General features: G+C 40.0%; 2 protein-coding genes across 3 annotated transcripts in view; one reads left to right on the top strand and one right to left on the bottom strand.

Moving 5' to 3' along the window:
- ARHGAP32 (Rho GTPase activating protein 32) overlaps positions 1–19,122 on the bottom strand; it is a 309,647-nt gene that overhangs the window by 79,297 nt on the left and 211,228 nt on the right. For both annotated transcript variants that reach the window (XM_058664112.1, XM_058664113.1), the window contains 4 exons: positions 13,327–13,464; positions 12,326–12,418; positions 9,535–9,657; positions 7,232–7,309 (listed from right to left, as the gene is read on the bottom strand). In XM_058664112.1, coding sequence (XP_058520095.1) covers positions 7,232–7,309; positions 9,535–9,657; positions 12,326–12,418; positions 13,327–13,464 — 432 coding nt within the window. The remainder of the gene's footprint in view (positions 1–7,231; positions 7,310–9,534; positions 9,658–12,325; positions 12,419–13,326; positions 13,465–19,122) is intronic.
- KCNJ5 (potassium inwardly rectifying channel subfamily J member 5) overlaps positions 1–19,122 on the top strand; it is a 253,758-nt gene that overhangs the window by 169,390 nt on the left and 65,246 nt on the right. The window lies entirely within an intron of this gene.

Below are 19,122 nucleotides of genomic sequence, written 5' to 3'. Positions count from 1 at the left end.
AGAGTCCAGCATCTTATCGTCAAGATATAGTAAACAGTTTCATTGGGAGTCCGTTTTTAGTCTGGAAGTAGAGATGCATACTGCATTGTATCCTCACATCTAGATATGATAGTCTGCATTACACAGTCACTATACATCCCCTTACATGAAAAGTCCAACACAAAATCAACAACAGGAAGAAAATTAGAAGTTTACAATGCCATGAAAGTAAATAAAATGCTACTGGAAATGATAGTCTCTGTTAAAGTTACTATACATCCCCTTAAATGAAAAGCCACACACACACACACACACACACACACACAAAATCAATAGCAAGAAAAAAAAGTAACACCACCATGAAGTTAAATAACAAGCTACTGAATGACTAATGTGTTACTGAAGAAATGAAAAAGGAATTCAAGAACCCTCTTGAAGAAAATAATGCTACTGTATGATCTATGAGTAAGTGGAGAATTTAATGAGAAAGTGTTTTAAAGAGGTGAAAATAAAAAAAAATCCATGAGATATATTTTCTGCTCACCTCTGTGGTGAGATATGTCTTCTGTAGGCAACAAATACTTTTTTTTTTTTTAATCCAGTCTACTAACCTATGATGTTTGATGAGTTTAAGCCATTTACATTCAGGGTTAACATGAATGGACTGTAATGTGGTCATGTCATTTTAGCAATGGGTTGTTCATGGATTTAAACTTCTATTGTTATTTTACTGGGATGTCCACATTTGCCTTTTTTTTGGTGGGTGCTATTACTTTTTTCTGTCAAGAGAACATCTTGAAGTATCATTTGTAGGGTAGGTTTGGAAAAGGCAAATTCTTTTAAATTTTCCTGACTGTGGAAGAACTTTATTTTTAAAGACAAAGGAAAGTTTTGCTGAGTACGTTATCCTGGAATCCTGGCATCTGGAATCTGTTGCTCCATTCTCATCTGGCCTGGAAAGTTTCCTGCAAGAGGTCTGCTGTGAGTTTAATTCACATTCCTTTATATGTCAATTGATCTTTCTTCATGTGCACATTTAAGGATCTTTTCCTTATGTTCGATTGAGGAGAGTTTAATGATCATGTGTCATGGTGAAGATCGATTTTGGCCAACCCTGCTGGGAGTTCTGTGCCCCTCCTGGGTGTTGCTTCCCAAGTCTCTCTCTAGATTAGTGAAGTTTTCCCTTACTACATGGAATACACCAGCTTCTTTTTCTATACCTTCTGGGACTCCCATAATTCTTATATTTGACCTTTTAATAGTGTCTCTTGACTCCTGAATAGTTTTTTGAGTTTGACCCAGCTCTGCTTCCAGCTTTTTGTTTGTTTATTCCTGGCGACAGAAAGTATCTTTCAATTCTGAGATACTTTCTTCTGCTTCATTTATTCTATTTTTGAGACTCTCTAGTATACTTTTAATTTTCTCCACTGCATTTTTCATTTCTGATCTACCAGATTTCATTTGATTCATTGCCAGATTTCATTTGATTCATTGACATGTTTCTTAAATTTCTTGAACTCCTGAAATACGTGCTTCTCATTGTTAAGAAGCTTTATAACAAGTATTTTTGAATTCTGTACCCCCCATTTTCTCGATGTCTTCCTCCATGAACTCTGAGGTTGGCAAAGGCTTCTGCTCCTTTGCAGGGGAGTCTTCAGTAATATCCATTGTGCCATTCAGGAGCCCCAGCCCCTGGCTCACCACTCTCCATCTCCTGTGATACCAGGCTGAGGCTGCATTATTGTCTGTGCAACCTTTCTCCCACTTCCTGTTAGAGTAATTCCCAGGATTAGGGAGACACCAGGTATCTTATATAACTAGGTGATTGTTGGTGCTGATCTTGCTGGAACCTGTTGTCTGTAAGGTCTGAGGGCAACATGGATCTATTTTGACCCGTATGATGCCAAAGTCGATATTATTTTCCCTGCGGGACCAGTGCAATGCACTGAGCTCAGTGAGTTTACTCCCAGCTCAGCGCATGCACAGCTCACTGTTGTCCCTGCAGTCTTAAAAGCCTTTGCCACACCATACAAAATGATGCCTGATGTGCCACTACTAGAGTTCTTGATCTGCTGGCCGTCAGGTCTGAGGGCTACCTGGACCCCTCTGGGGTGGAACCTGTAGGACGTCATGTTGTTGCAGTTCACTGAGCCAGAAATGAGTTTATCCCAACTCAATGTATGCACAGTCCTGTCCCATAACCTTCGTCTCCCTGTACAAAATGGTGGCCAATTTGACTCTAGAGGGTGGACTGGGCTGTGAAATCTACCCTGTTCCCACACTGCCTGTCTGGGACCTGCTGCTCTCACTCTGCTCCTGGTCAAATCAGACAGACCTGCAGGATGGGCAGTTCTTTGGGTTCACATCCTGAGCTCCTGCTTAGTGTTCCTTCCCACCTTTGTTACTGACACAATTCCAGCTGCTGGTGTAGTTCAGATTGCCACGTGCTGAGTGCCACTGGGGTGTCAGTCACTGCAACACCACAGCGCTGTGTCTGCCGCTTTCCTGTGTCTGTCAGTCTCCGTGTGCCCCTCTGCTGTCATTCTACCCTCTCCTATTTCCTGGAATGTACCCTCCATGCTTCACACTGGCTCATGTTTCTTTGTCTGTTGAAATGTGTCCCTACCCTATTCCTACATCTTGATTCTATCTGGAGGTTCTCCGAAACTAGTGCAGGATGTCTGAGAGAGGCTGAGTAGGCAGGCTTTTGGGTAGGAGTGTGGGGAGTATAGAGTGAAGCTCAGAATATGTGAACAAGCCAGAGCAGTTTAAATGGTAGCTTTCTTACTTTAAGATTCTGTCTCACTAAAAATGCTACTGGGATTATAAAACACCTACAAACCACTGGACTTATTTGTATTTCAAATCTGACACATCAGAACATTAAAAGCACTTGATCATGTGCATGGGAAATCATACTTATCTTCTCTAAAAGGAAGATGTCAGGAAGGCCCCAGCTTAAGGCTTAACATAACTAACATAAGTAGGGAACATTATGAACAATCTGAAAAGAGTTTTTTCCCTGTATGCAAGTAGTCAATCATCGCACAAACACAGAACACATGCCTGCCTCACAGTCCACAATCTTCACTATGTGACATGCCCACTGGGAAACAAAGACAATCCTTTCTCCAGGGCAGACACTCAGGTGACAGAGGTAATACTTTCGAGCGAAGGCTGAAATCATACTCAGCACATGTCAGGAAATGGAATGCAGCAAACAATTTGAATCCCTGCTCCATCACACTCTGATGCAGCATGTTGGGTGTTGTAAAAATCCTCAAAAACTCTTGTCTCCACTTCGTAAAATGGGCCATAACTACCTGGAGTTTTGTGAAGTTAAAGGAAGCACTGTAAGTAGAGTGCCAAGGAACACTGCCTAACAGATGTTCACCAGCTGTCTCCCTACCCTCTTCTCCCTGCAGATAACCTGGGGCGCTCTTTACAAAGGGATTAGTGTGCAGGAAGAACCAGCGAGATTCTTTCTTTAGAGCACTGGATTCCTTTACACAAGAATTTTAAAAATCACATTGAAGGAGCTGTTCTGGTTTTACAGGCACCCCCACACCACTCCTCTTCTCAGAGACACACTCCCCAACACCACCTACAAAGACATGACTGCCTTTGCATAACCAATCATGCTGAAAAAATCACATTCCTACACAACAAATATTTCATTCTCAATTATAAATCAATCCTTGGCATAAAAAAAATCACTTGTTTTTATTTTAAGTAATGTCTGGGTAATAATTTTCAGCAAGTTTTTACTTTTTAAATTTATACTAACTTAAAAAGAAGTGGTTAGTTTAGGCAATAAACTAATTTGGGTGTTTGAATAAAGTAAGAAAATAAATCTATACTAGCATAGGGTCAGTACTCCGTAGTACTTGCTACAGAAATTACAAGAAGACTCATTACTTTACAGACACAGAATTAAAACGCTGAGAAGGAATATAAAGATAATAAGGGAGATATTCTGATTTTAAGAAGAAACGAGACAGGCTGGTTTAAGATGTCATCTCACATCAGAGTACTGGCTTCAGTCCATGATGGTCTACTTCCAATCCAGTTCCACAACAAGGTACCTAGGAAGGCAGCGGAAGACGAACAAGGCCTTGGGCCATTGTCACTCATTAGTCACAGATGGAGGCTTCAGCCTGATCTAGACCTGATCCAGACCTGGCTGCTGTGGCCATTTGGAAATTAGACCAACAGATGGAAGGCTTTCTTCCCTGTCACTTTGCCCGTAGGTAGGTAGATACATAGACAGACAAACAGACAGGTAATTTCTAATACAATTCATGGGGAAATGGGATAGGAAGGGAAAGGACAGACCAAAAAAAAAAAAAAAAAGGGAAACTGGAGCTCAAAGAAAGAAGCTGATTTGTCTAGAGCTGTTTTTAACAAAGTTCAAAGCAAGGCCAGTGTTGTGGCACAGTAAGCTGGGTTACTGTCTGCGATGCTGGTATGGCATACTGCAGTGTCTACTTATGAGTCCTGACTCCTCCATCTCTGATCCAGATTCCACATGATGTGTTCAAGAACACAGTGAACGATGGTCCAAGTACCTGGGCCGCTGCTCCCCACAGGAGACCTGGATGGAGCTCCAAGTTTCTGGCTTCAGTAACACCAGGCTGAGCCATGTCAGCCATCTGAGGAATGGCTGAGCAGGTGGATCATCTCCCCACTCTGCCTTCCAAATAAGCAAATCTTATAAACACATAAAAGGATAGAAGCAATTTCAAGACTGAAACATTAATTGTAATCTTTTTTTTAAAGATTTATTTATTTTTATTGCAAAGTCAGATACACAGAGAGGAGGAGAGACAGAGAGGAAGATCTTCCATCCGATGATTCACTCCCCAAGTGAGCGCAACGGCCAGTGCTGCGCCAATCCGAAGCCAGGAGCCAGGAACTTCTTCCAAGTCTCCCACATGGTCGCAGGGTCCCAAAGCTTTGGGCCGTCCTCAACTGCTTTCCCAGGCCACAAGCAGGGAGCTGGATGGGAAGTGGAGCTGCCGGGTTAGAACCGGCGCCCATATGGGATCCCAGGGCGTTCAAGGCAAGGACTTTAGCCGCTAGGCCACGGCGCTGGGCCCGTGTAATCGTATAGCCAAATTTATTTTTGTGGCTGCTTTTAAAACTCTGATGTCTACAGCTTATTTCTATTAACATGTGAAAAGACTCCTTAATAGGAAAATTTAAATATCCTATCTAGTTTCATATTTGCTTTAAAACACCTACTCATCATAACAGTTCTGAAATTAAAGGACAGATGAAGGGGGGACCCAACTGTACAAACAAGGAAGCTGGGGGGTGATACGGATATGACTTATCAGGTTTTCATCAATAATTATTATACCTGCTCTTATAAAAAAGTGACACATTAAATATATAAAATAAAATATGGAATCATTTCAACTTGAAATTAATTCTTGTTGAAAAAAGAATATACAGAAGACCTGGTCTAAGTACTTTACATTTCACCCTCACACACTTTATTTTCACAGCAATCAAAGGAAAAAAAATAGCACTGAAATCTTAATTTTACAAATGGGAAAACAAAGGGTTGATAAATAATCTGCCAAAATAACATAAAATTAAAGTCCAGGAAATCTGGAACAGAGCCTACACTATGAATTACTATGGCATACCCTTAGATCATATTACTTTTTAATAAAACACATTTGACAAAAACTAATTGTTGTCTCACAAAGATAGCTTCACGAAGAAGGTGAAAGAAGAGAATTAGAAGATAACCCACATTCTCTTTGACATTTCTGAAGTTCCCGCATATGTAAAGATCAAAATATTGTTATAATAGCTATCCAATTTCTAATTAATTATACAAGCATGCCTTGCACACAACGGGATCCCATATGGCCACCGGTTCTAATCCCAGTGGCCCCACTACCCATTCAGCTCTCTGCCTGTGGCTGGGGAGAGCAGCAGAGGTCAATCCAAAGCTTTGGGACCCTGCACCTTCGTGGGAGACTCGGAAGAAGCTCCAGACTCCTGGCTTCGGATAGGCTCAGCTCTAGCCATTGCGGCCAGTTTGGGAGTGAACCAACTGACAGAAGATCTTCCTCTCTAACTCTCCTCCTCTCTGTATATCTGCCTTTCCAATAAAAATAAATAAATCTTTAAAAAAATGACAGAGAACCCACCTACTAGATGGAAGGCAGTGCTTAGTCAACATAAAGGACACATTAAGTCTTTTATAAAATACCTGTACGTAAAAGATCTGAACTGCACTAGATTCTGTTGTTGTTCTAAACTTAATAAACAGTTTATATTGTAAAAATGTCTTCATAGAAAAATACTGACCAAACTGACTTACTCCTAGAGAAAATACATATGCAAACTATAATTCAAAACCAAAGCAAGAGAGTGAATATTTCGCATAGAGGTCAAATATTTAGTCTAGAGCCCACTTGTGTTAATGCAATATTCAGTGATTGTTCTCCAGGAGCAACTGACGTGCTATTCAGTTACAGACAAAAAAAGTCTAAGAAGAGCTGCTCCTGGTGAGTGCACAATCTAAAGACAATTATACAGCTTCTGACAGATAATGCAAGACAATATTCAATCACACACAAACTACTGAGTTTATTCACACTTGCCCCAAGTTCAACAATGTTTCTAATATTCATGCAGGAATTTGTATGTTCACAACTGACTTGAAGCTATGAAGAAGCCATCTTTACAAAGCTGTACTTGGTAGCAGATCTGGCATTTTTCAAGACCTACACTTGCTCCTATACAAACGTGCAAAATTTAGCTTGACTATTTTAGATTCTCTATGATAAAAACTCACACTATTCCTTCTTAAATGACGTTAGCTCCTGACTCCAGTTTCTCTTCAATGCAGACCTTGGGAAGCAGTGTCAAAGACTGAAGTCGCTGGGATCCCGCCACCCATGCCGGGCTCAGCACTTTGGTTAGTGCTAGCAGTTGCAGTTATTTGGGGAGTAAGTCAGAATATGGAAAACTCATCTTTCTCCCACCCTCCATCACATGAATAAATACAGTAAGTGTGATCATTTAAAAACTGGTCATCTGCCTGTGTCTGGACTGTACCACCCTCCTGAAACGAAACAGAGAAAAACAGCTACCAACGACATTCCAAGTCTAAGGTCATTAGCAACTACATTTCTCTATCACCGTAGACGACATTTCCGATGACAACATCCATTCTAGTACATCTTGTAAATTCCTTGAACTTGCAAACACAAAGGTCTTCGTCACATACCTGGAACCCACGTTTGCCTCTCCACCATGTGCTTAGTACTTTCGGAGGCATGTCAATGACGGAAACGATGTCGCCCACCTTTAGGAACAAAAAGTTTCACAGTATGGTTTTTCTTAAATTTTAAACCAACTTTTGTTATCTAGAACTTAAATCTAAAATGTATAAAGGGTGAACTACAATTTTTTGTTTCATTCATCTCCAAGAAAACATCTGTATTTTTAAAATAACATAACAACATCACCATTTTGCATCTACAAAACATTAAATAGCACAAACAGCGAAATCCAACTAACATAGTATGTGCTAGTGTCAGGAAGCAGATTTTTGGAACACAGTTTTTTAATACAAGGCAGCACAGCATCATCATCACTTCTGCTAAATATTGTGTTTCCGTGGTCACTGCAAGTGATCAGATTAATTTGTAACAATTTGAAACACTCATATGTAGAACCTTAAGTACTCCTTTTAACACTATATTCAGGGACAGCACTGTGAGCAGCATGCTGTATTAAGTATGTGACATATTATTAATCATACCGACAAAAGTTCTAAGGTGAGCTCATTTGAGTAAGTACACAATCTAAAGACAACTTTGTTTCTTTTTTTTTATATTTTATTTTTTGTATTCATTGATTACATTGTATTATGTGATACAGTTTCGTTGGGACAACTTTGTTTCTTATAGCAGATGATGCAATATATGTCCATAAAATACAAACTAGTGAGTTTATATAAACTTGCAAAAACTTACAATATTAGTATTCATACTTACATTAAAATAACATTTTTAATGTCAGTAGAAAGTGATGTTCACAGGTAATTTTTTTAAGTCATGAATAAGCCATCTTTACAAAGCCATCTTTAATACCCATTGACAAGTACCAGAGCCAAATGGGATGGGGGACATATTGGTCTTCTGCTACACATACTGGCAAACCAGGGTAGGGGGCGGTCTGGTGGGGGTTATTGTGGGTCGCCCCAACTAGGCTGCAGCTCCCACTGGTTGATGTAAGGGCCGACCCAGACTGGACTGCAACACCCATTGGTTCCAGTGCAACTCGGGACTGAAAACAGAACCAACACAGCAATTGCAACCACCAGCTGATCAGGGTAATGGACTGTGCCGGGCCCTGTGCTTGCTAGAACATACAAGAAACTAATCTGGGAATACCTCAAAGTATCTTTGGAGATCTCCCCACTTGAACTGCTGGACTCAGAATTCTAACCAAGAAAAGACAGAAGACAGAATAGGACAATCATTCATCTCAACTACATGTTGGCAGCGAAATATGGGACAAACGGAGACTTCATGATGGACCATATCAATCAGTGGACCACCTCATCGAGCGAAACTGGCAGTGACTCATAACTGGAGAACTATTAACACCACTTGAGCACATATCTCAGAACATGTCCCACATCCGGGACTTGGGGTGGGCGGGAAACCAGGTGGGGCTTCTCCCTCAGTGTTCCACTCTACCTCAGATACATGATGGAAACAATATTGACATAATAGCATTGCCCACCTCCCTATCCCCCTGAACCTTTTTTTTTTCTTTTTCTTGTTTTTCCTTCAACTATAGTTAACTATGTAAAGATTGTCAACAACAATACAATAAAATGGATTAAAAAAAAAAAACAAAGCCATATTTGGTAGCAGACATGGCATCTCTCAAGAACTACACTTCCTTCTGTACAGAATTCACAAGTTGAGTTTGGACATTCCAGATTCTCCACAGAAAAAAATTTTATTGTTCCTTCTTAAGTTAATAGCTGCCAATGTTTGTTTTGTCCTTAATAAATATATTTTTAGTGGAAGAAATTTAATTTTTCTCTTTTTGCATCTGATGACAAGAAATAGCCATTTCACCTTTTATCTGCCCTTTGACTCGATGATATTTCAGAAACACTAAAATAGGTATCACTGACTGCTATTATTTTCAGGTACTAAAAACACAAAGACAAAAGATCATGCATTCCAAGTTCAACTTGACAAGCAGAAGAGCAACTGCAATTAAAAACAACAAGCGATCTGGCAGCAGTTAAGGACTGGTGGGTATGTATTTTTATGGAACGCAGGAGTGAAGATCAGATGCCTTCCTAGAAGCAACGCAAAGCCTTCAAGATGACTTTTCAGCAACAATTTAAATGAAAACAGGATATTTCAAGCTGAAATATAAAGGACTATGGAGAAATCCAGTGTTCTTAATTTTTTGTTAATTAAAGTGATGATCAAAACAGTTTAAGATGAGGCTAGAAAGGCAGTAGGGACCAGATAACAAGCAGGCTTCTTTGCCACTCACCTCTAAGGTCAGTTCGTCAGGAGCGCGAGCAGTGTACCTCTTGATGACGTGAGCAGCACCAACCGCAGGAGTGTTGATGGAGGATTCCTCATGAACCAGAAGGTGATTACCCTTATTGTCAATCTGCAACCAAGAAAACATACTATGGGAGAGGACATAAGCACATGGCACTGGTGAATGTTTCACTGACTAGCCATAAAACAAAATTCAATTTAATTAATAAAAAGATAACCTAGTCTTTTTTTAAAAAAAGCATTAAATTAATGATGGTTGGTAAATGCATCATTGCTGTGCAGAAAGCTTATATAACCTCATATAATCCTCATAATTTTGGAAAATACTTATTATAATCAACTAAAAGCAAACACTGTAAAATTGAAATAGATTATGTAACTTATCCCAGATTAAATAATTGTTCCAAGATCATATAGGCAGTGATGGAAAAAACCCTTCACTACAAGTTGATACGGTTTACATTTTATATCTCTATCACTTTCCACTGGGAAGAGAGAGTAATATGGCTCCAGATGGGTAAATTATGACAAAATAGCTAAAACATTTACATGGCAATGTTTCACACAATACCTACTGTTAAATAGGACCCTTTAAAAGGCTGATGCTCATGAATAGTTGAAAAATGCTTTTGAACATCATGTCAACTGAAAAAAAAATACACACACATACACTTTGCGCTACAGTCTGAATGTAATTTACTCCCACTAAACTCTTGGTGAGGCTAAATTCTCCAACACAGGAGTTTGGGAAGTGATCTGGCCAATGGTGATGAAGCCTTCATGAAGGGACTGACTGCTTTTCTACGTCAACAAAACCTCACTCTTCTGTGATTGGATCAGTTACCGCAAGACTGTTTGCTATAAAGCAAGGTCACCCCTCATATCGTCACCCTTCCACATAATACCCATTTGCCCACATTCTTTTGATCATAGAGCCTTCAACAAAAGATGAGTAAACACTGATGCCATAACCCATGAGCCACATAAAACCTTTCTTCTTTCTTTTTCTTTTCCTTTTGTTAAGAAACTACCTACATAACAGAGAACACATGATCTTTTGGGATTAGTTTACTTCACCAAGCATAATGGTCCCTGGTTTGGATCATTTTGTTGTAAATGATGGAATTTCATTCTTTTTAATGGCTGAGTAGTATTCCATGGGAGTAGATGTACCACAGTTTATCCATTCCTATTTCAACAGTTATCTGGGTTGTTTCCATGTCTTTGCTATTGTGGATTGTGAAGCTACAAATACAGGGTTCAGGACACTTTCTCATATGCAGGTTTCACTTCCTTTGAATATACTCCCAGGAGTGGGATAGCCGGGTGACACAGTACATCAATTTTCAGCTGTCTGAGCACTCTCCATACTCATTTCCACAGTGGCTGCTCTAACCTACACTCCACCAACAGTGAAGCAAGGTACCTTCCTCCCCACATCCAAGCCAGCAAGTGTTGTTAGCAGAGTTTGGAATGTAGGCCAATATCACTGGAGTTAGGTGGAACCTAATGTGATTTTTATGTGTATTTCCTTAACAGCTAAGGAGCCTGAGCAGTATTTCGCATCTACTAGCCATTTGAATTTTTTCTTCTGAAAAATGTCTGTCATTTCCTTCACCAATTTCTTACTAGGGTTGTTTCTTTTGTTGGTGGTGAGTTTCTGCAGCTCTTTGTAGATCTTGGATAGTAGTCCCCTATCTCTTGGGTAGTGTGCAAAGATTTTCTCTTCTCATATGTTCTCTCTGATATAAGGCAATCTTCATGTAAAATACAAAAAAAATAGATACATAGGTAAATGTGTATATACAACTATTTTCATAGATGACCTGTGTAAAGGAGATTAGCATACTGGGAAGTGAAAATATATTACAGTATGCATCTACTCCTAAATAAAACGAGGACTCCAAATTAAACTGTTAAATATACCTAGATAATATGATGATAATGTTCTACCATTGCCTATACCTACAATGCAGTGACACACTTAAATAGCAGAATGTTAGCCTTCTGACTGTTGCTGAAGGACTATACTATTGTGTTAATACATGTGAAAAACTGTGGAGGGATGAAGAGGAGATGAGGGGGGAATCCCTTAGATTTTCCTTAGAAAATCTTATTACAGAAAATAAAACAGAAAGTATCAAATTAAGGCCCGGTACAGTAACCTAGCAGCTAAAGTTCTTGCCTTTCATGAGCCAGGATCCCACATGGGTGCTGGTTTGTGCCCTGGCTGTTTCACTTCCCATCCAGCTCTCCCAGCTTGTGGCCTGGTAAAGCAATAGAGAATGGCCCCAAAACGTTGGGACTCCGCACCTATGCGGCAGACCTGAAAGAAGCTCCTGGCTCCTGGCTTCAGATCGACTCAACTCTGGCTGTTGCAGCCACTTGGGAAGTAAATCAATAGATGGAGACCTTTCTCTCTGTATCTCCTCCTAAATCTTCAATAATAATAATAAATTAGTAAATAAGGAATTACCTAGTCTTAGCATTCTGTTATAGCAACATAACTTGACATTTTGCTAAATTTAAAAATTATTTCATTAACTACAAAAGTGTCAGCGATGACTGAAACTCATAAAATATGTTACAATAGCTTTCCCAGATTATCAACAAATTAGAGGTTAAAAAAAAAAAACTTCATATACTATATACCATCCCAGAAGGTGAGAAAAAAATACATTTGATTTCTGAAATTCAACAGGTATCACAATTAAGTTGATATTCAATTTGTTAGACAACTTAAAAAAAGCTTTCATAAAAGATCAATGAGGTTATACCTCCATCCAGGTGAGGGCAGGGCCACAGTTGATCTTGTTGCCGGCAATAGCTGAAAGGCGTGATAGGTAAGCCATAAGCATCTGAGAGACAGACTAAAGAGAAAGAAAGATTCAGTGTAACTCTGAGGAAAGATAGGACACTTTCTGGCACAGGAGCTCTCTGCTGTAAACTGCTGTAAACTTCTGGATAACAATCCTAGTGTTCTCTAAACATTCTAGTAAGTTCAGGGGATTCTTCAGAGGCTAATAACTGAAACTATGGGTATGCAGACAGTCTTTCACAATGCAGAGCTGTAACTTTTAATCCCTTTTCATCGGGAGTCATACTATTCCACAGCTTCTGTTTTTATTACTTTATCTATTTCTGTACTAAAAATATTAAGTAGGAATTGACACTGTGGTGTGTCACATTAAGCGACCATTTGTAACACCAGCATCACACGTGGGCCCCACTTTGAGTCTCTGCTACTCCAATTCCAACCCGCTCTGGCCAGCGCTGCTGGGAAGCAGCAGCAGTGGCCTACACCCACATGATGTGGATGAAGCTCCTGGCCCTGCTTGCAGGCTGACCTGCCTGGCAACAGCAATATATTCCCCTCCTTACGCCAACACTTTCTTTTTGCCATGAGTACAGGAATGAGTAAAGACATATATACTGCCATCATAAACTGTTAAACTGATAAAACAGCACAATTTAACATGTATCTCTTTGACCATTAGTGAATCTGACACTTTATTACTTTGTTTTCACGTTTTACAGAAAATGCTCAAGTACGGTTATCTCTTCATGTTTCATGTCATGAGGTTTCTGCTTCTTTATGTAATCATATATTGAGACTACTTTAATTCTAAACATTGCATAGTATTACTAACTTTAAGTACAATTATGAAGCAGTTAAATAATCCCAGGAATCATCCTTAGTACTCAATATAAGCTCTTAATTATTATACATGCAAAAATTTATGCTAATTCACAATTCTATACTATTTGAAGTGCTTACCTCTGGACTATCCTTCAACATGTCAGAACGGGGGAGCTCTGAGAGCTGGGAGAATCTTCGGTCATAAATACAGAGATGAAGATGTTTATCAAGTACCCGAAAATCTTCATAACTTCTTTTAACAATCCAACTTTTGCCCTATGATTAGGGAAAAAAACATTGCTATAATTCACCTCTAATAGGAAACGATCATGAATGAACACTTATTCTTACTGCTATTTTATTCATGGAATCTTATATTCTTCTACTGAGAAGTTTCTAGTAACGTGACAGTAAATAAACTGCAAAAACACCTTAACAAGTTACATTACTGTAATAAAAAACAGTAACACAAAATACGATAGAACTCTCCATTAATGTTCCTCCCTCTGCTGGTTAAAAATTACAAACGTAACTGCTGTTAGGTAATAAGATGCTATATACGTCCGTAAACCTACAGAAATAAAGAGGTGGTAGCAGTGAGGTCTTTTTGCTCAAAGATTTTAGTTATTTCAGTGGATATGTATTTTCATCCCTGCTCTTTTTCCATAACACCATCCATGGCATTTTTTTTCAAAGATTTATTAATTTTATTACAGCCAGATATACACAGAGGAGGAGAGACAGAGAGGAAGATCTTCCATCCGATGATTCACTCCTAAAGTGAGCCGCAATGGGCCGATGCGCGCCGATCCAAAGCCAGGAACCTGGAACCTCTTCCGGGTCTCCCACACAGGTGCAGGGTCCCAAAGCATTGGGCCATCCTTGACTGCTTTCCAAGGCCACAAGCAGGGAGCTGGATGGGAAGTGGAGCTGCCGGGATTAGAACCGGCACCCATATGGGATCCCGGGGCTTTCAAGGCGAGGACTTTAGCTGCTAGGCCACTGCGCCGGGCCCACTCCTACTCTTTCAAAGACCAGGTGGTATATTTAAATTCTGTGAAATACAGTCTGTATTTGCTGCCACCTAGTGCTTTGAAAGGAAAAACTGGCTCGGCCTCTAACCCCTTTCCTCTTATTATTTCTTGAGAGCCAGAATGCTATGACATAACTGCTGCCGGAAACATCAATGTCTTCTTGGCTTACGTAATAAAATTAAGTTGCCTTTGAACTGTTGAGTGAGCAGTGACAACTGAGGAAACATGAATGTGAAAGAGAAAGGGGGAGGAGAGGAATGGAGACAGCAGGCCTCAGAAATGCAGCGCTGAAGACACTGCCCCCAGGCTCGTTGTTAGACCTGTGCCTGGATAACTTCCATGCCTCAGTTACCACATCTGTAAAAGGGGAAGACTAACAATGCCTGAAGTCGTCAAAAGATTAAATTAAATAACCCAGGTAAGGTGTTTACCATACTGCCTGGCAATCACTCACTAAGTGTCAGCAATCACTACTGAATTCTCAGTGCTGTCGGATACAAAAATAACTTCTGCAGGCAGCAGTGTTCATGACACCTAGCAGGCATGATGTAGAATAGGCAGTTATTAAAAAATTGCTAAAAATTGCAAATTGATACATTTGTGAAAATCTAAGATTAGTAACAAGATGACCTATGATCTTGTATAATTAGTAACAAGATTGTAAGTAATACATTTGTATTTAAGCTTACAAGGCAGTATTCTACATAGTTCCTTTGCAAAAGTTTATAAACGTGGAACTTTAGCAAAAGCTAAATTAAGGGTTTATGGATACATTTGAATTCTTTAAAAATATTTCCATAAGCATAAAACAATTTTAAAAAGTTAAGATAAGCTGAATTGTTACACATGAAAAGGTTAAATCCATTTTTACACCAGTGCTTATTTTACTGCATCCTCACAGTGCCAGAAATCATCAATTAGAATTAGGAAATAAGATGCTTGCGGAAGCTGAACACAAACTTCTTGATCGTTTTTATTCCTTTATTAATAATCAATTTACATCTGACATTTTTCTACTAGAATGTATTACTACCAAGGTAAATAGTCAAGTTTCAGTGTAACTGCATGATTGATCAGTCTTTGACCAACTGGAGCCTATTTAGTGACTTACACTCCATAACAGTACCTGACTATATACTGATGCAATTTGACAGCTTATTAAACAGATTACACATGTCTGGTTAAAAGAAGAGAAAAAGGGCCTGGTGCCATAGCCTAGCAGCTAAAGTCCTTTCCTTGATCGCGCCCAGGATCCCATATGGGCTCCAGTTCTAATTCCGGCAGCCCCACTTCCCATCCAGCTCCCTGCTTGTGGCCTGGGAAAGCAGTCGAGGACGGCCCAAAGCCTTGGGACCCTGCACCCGCATGGGAGAACTGGAAGAGTTCCTGGTTCCTGGCTTTGGATCAGTGCAGCTCTGGCCATTTTGGTCATTTGAGGAGTGAATCATAGGATGGAAGAACTTCTCTACGTCTCTCCTCCTCTTTCTCTCTACATATATGTATGTATGTGTATATATATATATATGTGTGTGTATATACATATACACATATATATGTATATGCATATATACACATATACATATACGTGTATACATATATGTATACATATGTATATACATACATATATACATGCATATATACGTGCACATATATGTGTGTATATACACATAAACACATATCTACATGTATATATGACTGCATTAAAAATAAATAAATCCTTAATAAAATAAGAAAAAGAAATCAATCTTAAATGGAATGACACTAAACTTCTACACAGCAAAGGAAACAAATGTGTGAAGAGACAATCTGGAAACAGAATTTTCAAAACAAAGAATGAGAGTAAGACATAAGATAGAGGCATTAATATATATCATATATTATATAGATTATTATTATATTATTATATAGTAGATACTGAAGTTTGAATCTCTGATCTAGTTGGCTGCTACAAACACTATTTCAACCTCTGTAAACATCTTACTTCCCAAAAGTGTTTCCTTGTCTTCCTTCCTCTTCTCTAGGTTGAGCATTGTACTTTAAATCATCAGAGGAAATCCTAGGTAAATACATATTTGAGCTGCTTCCCACATACACTATCCCTGCTATCATAACCACACAAATACACTGGTGAAGTTAAGCTGGCCAAAGATACCTACAGTTAAAGTGATATGAAGTCTGTGTCAGGGGCATAATAAAGAGAAGAAATAGCAAACGGATCCTCAGAGTCACACTCCCATGAACAACCAGAAAAGATGGGCTCTCCAAATTGAATTAGAAGCCCATTTGACCTGTGAGGGCTGATTCCCATTCTTGGGGGTACTGTCCCCAAAATCCTGAGGCTGTGCCAAGCAAGCTTACCACCTGGAGAAAGATTTCTGTGTGGGGTAGAGCAGAAAGACTTAAAGACAAAAACTGCCTTGTAAGATAAAAACATCTCTGAACCAAACCGCATTTAAAAAGACCCCAAATAGCTGAATTATCAGACAAGTTGCCTATATGGTCATCTGCAGATTTATGTCTTAGACTGGCGTTGTCTATTTATGTCTGTATTGTCCATTTTTGTCTATATATGTCTTTATGGCTAACCCCATATATGTCTTTATGGCTAGCCCCATAAAGACCTCAGTGTGCTGCCATGACATAAGAAAAATATGCTGGAAGAATTCAGCATTGTCAGTCCCTCAATTGGTCCATGGCTGTGGTCACAGGACAGACACATGATAAACTATACCAAGGGAGACGTAGGCCACACCAGTGAAAGAAACGACAAAACTATTACCCTGGTGGCAACCCAGTCTTCAGTCACACACAGCTATAATTTTCTAGTTGTCTTACTTTTTGGACTCTCAAAAGTCCCTGTGGAACTCCAGAGTTGCCACAAAATAGTTAATCTTAGAAATCAATGAAACAGGCTAATTTAATTCAATCTCCTCCATTTTCAAAGTTTTCCAGAAGTGCTAGCCAATTTCGCAACTAGCTAATGGCAGAAACATGTCGAAGGACTAGGTCCGCAATTCCCAAGTGGGCCAAATGTTTTACCAGTTGTATTTATTCTATTAATCCAGAAGCAGTGCTACAGCAACAGAGTTCCCAACCACTGATTTACTCCCCAAATGCCTGCATCAGTTACGCCCAAAGCGGAAAGCCGGCAATGAAATCTGAGTCTCCCTTGTGACTGAAGTACTAAAGCCTTCATTTCATTTTTTTTTAAGATTTATTTATTAATCATTGGAAAGGTAGATATACATAGAGGAGGAGAGATAAAGAGGGAGATCTTCCATCTGATGGTTCACTCCCCAAACAGCCGCAACGCCTGGAGCTGAGCCAATCTGAAGCTAGGAGCCAGGAGTTTCTCCCACGTCTCCAGCAGGGGTGCAGGATCCCAAAGCTTTGGGCCGTCCTGGACTGCTTTCCCAGGCCACAGGCAGGGAGCTGGTTGGGAAGTGCGGCTGCTGGGATTAGAGCTGGTGCCCATATTGGATCCTGGTGCGCTGAAGGCAAGGACTTTAACTGCTATGCTACTGTGCCGGGCCCACCAACATTATTTCTACCCATGGTCTACATCAAAACAAAGTTGGAATCAGGAACTAGAGCCAGAAATCAAGCCCCAGGACACCAATATGGGATGGGAGTGTCCTCCCCACTGTCTACAGAAGCTAAAGACATTTGGACAAGAAAGCCCACATTTTTCATACCTCAGGAAGCATATAAGTTTATTAGTCTGACAATTAGACAAAAATAATTGACAACTTTTGGGGTCCGTGTGATGGGTGTGGAAGACAGGAAGGTGTGAAGAGAACCGTTCCATTGCAGGCAGGGCCACAAGGAACTTCCCGCTGTATGGCAGGGCCCAGCGGATGTCTCTACAACCACCTGAATCCAGCTCCACCTCCCTTTGCATGGACACTGGACCACCCCACTGAGATTTCTATAATTTATTTAGGCATTGTCTGCCTCTGCAGAGTTAGTGTTTAGTATCACATGAGCTTGGAAGTTGAATGTTGCTGATACCATTTTAGCCAAAGTCCTTTCATTATTGCTGCCTAGGCTGTCCCCATTGACCATATGCTGATCAAGAGTGTTAAGTCCCCTACTGATCCTATGTTAATCAAGGGTATAGCAGGAACCTATGCTTAGGGTTCTCCTCCCCCACTGACCATATGCTAATCAAGGGTGTTATGTCCCCAGGTGTAGTGGGAGTCTATTCTTTCCCTCTTTCTTTGATCTTTAGGCCCTTCCTTCTGTGATGCATTTCCTCCCTTAACTGATTCAAGACTAAACTGTAGAATGAGGACTGTAGTAGGAATGTGTAACTGATTAATATAACTTCCTGACCTCAGGCTGATATCCTGCCTCAAGGTGAAACAGTTGGTAGAACTATCCTGAGGAATGCCCGCTTGACTAGGTGTGAAGTCTGTGCCAGCCTTAGTGAAGGCTTCTGTATAAATAAAGCGGACAGCTTTATTGCATTGTCCACAATGATCTTGGAATTGTAGTGGCCCGTTCTGTCTCTCTTTGCGCCTCATCCACGCACCCTTCACTAGTTCCGATCTCAGCTGGAGCTGGACTCCAGCAGACAACTTCACTGTGCATTCACATCCACTTCTAGAATTGCTGTGCTCAAAGTAAGGAACTCTAAGACCTGGAGGATAAATACCTACAATCTGCCAGACATGTTGTTTCCTTGCAAGCCACAAGCCTACATCAATGTTCCATGCATAGAATGTAATCAGGTCCAAATTAAGAAAATCCACAATAAACCAAAGTTCAGCTCAAAGTGAGCTTTACTGGAAGTGCTCCTGGGTGAGGTTCACTGGTCCAGCAGAGATTGTGTGCCAGGGAAGTGACACCCTGAGATTGTGAATCAGCACTTTTATACTCAGGTCCAAACACAAAGAGG

The sequence above is a fragment of the Ochotona princeps genome, chromosome 4 (assembly GCF_030435755.1).
Source record: "Ochotona princeps isolate mOchPri1 chromosome 4, mOchPri1.hap1, whole genome shotgun sequence".
In the NCBI taxonomy this organism is placed as follows: domain Eukaryota; kingdom Metazoa; phylum Chordata; class Mammalia; order Lagomorpha; family Ochotonidae; genus Ochotona; species Ochotona princeps.
This window is presented reverse-complemented; position numbering and strand designations above follow the sequence as displayed.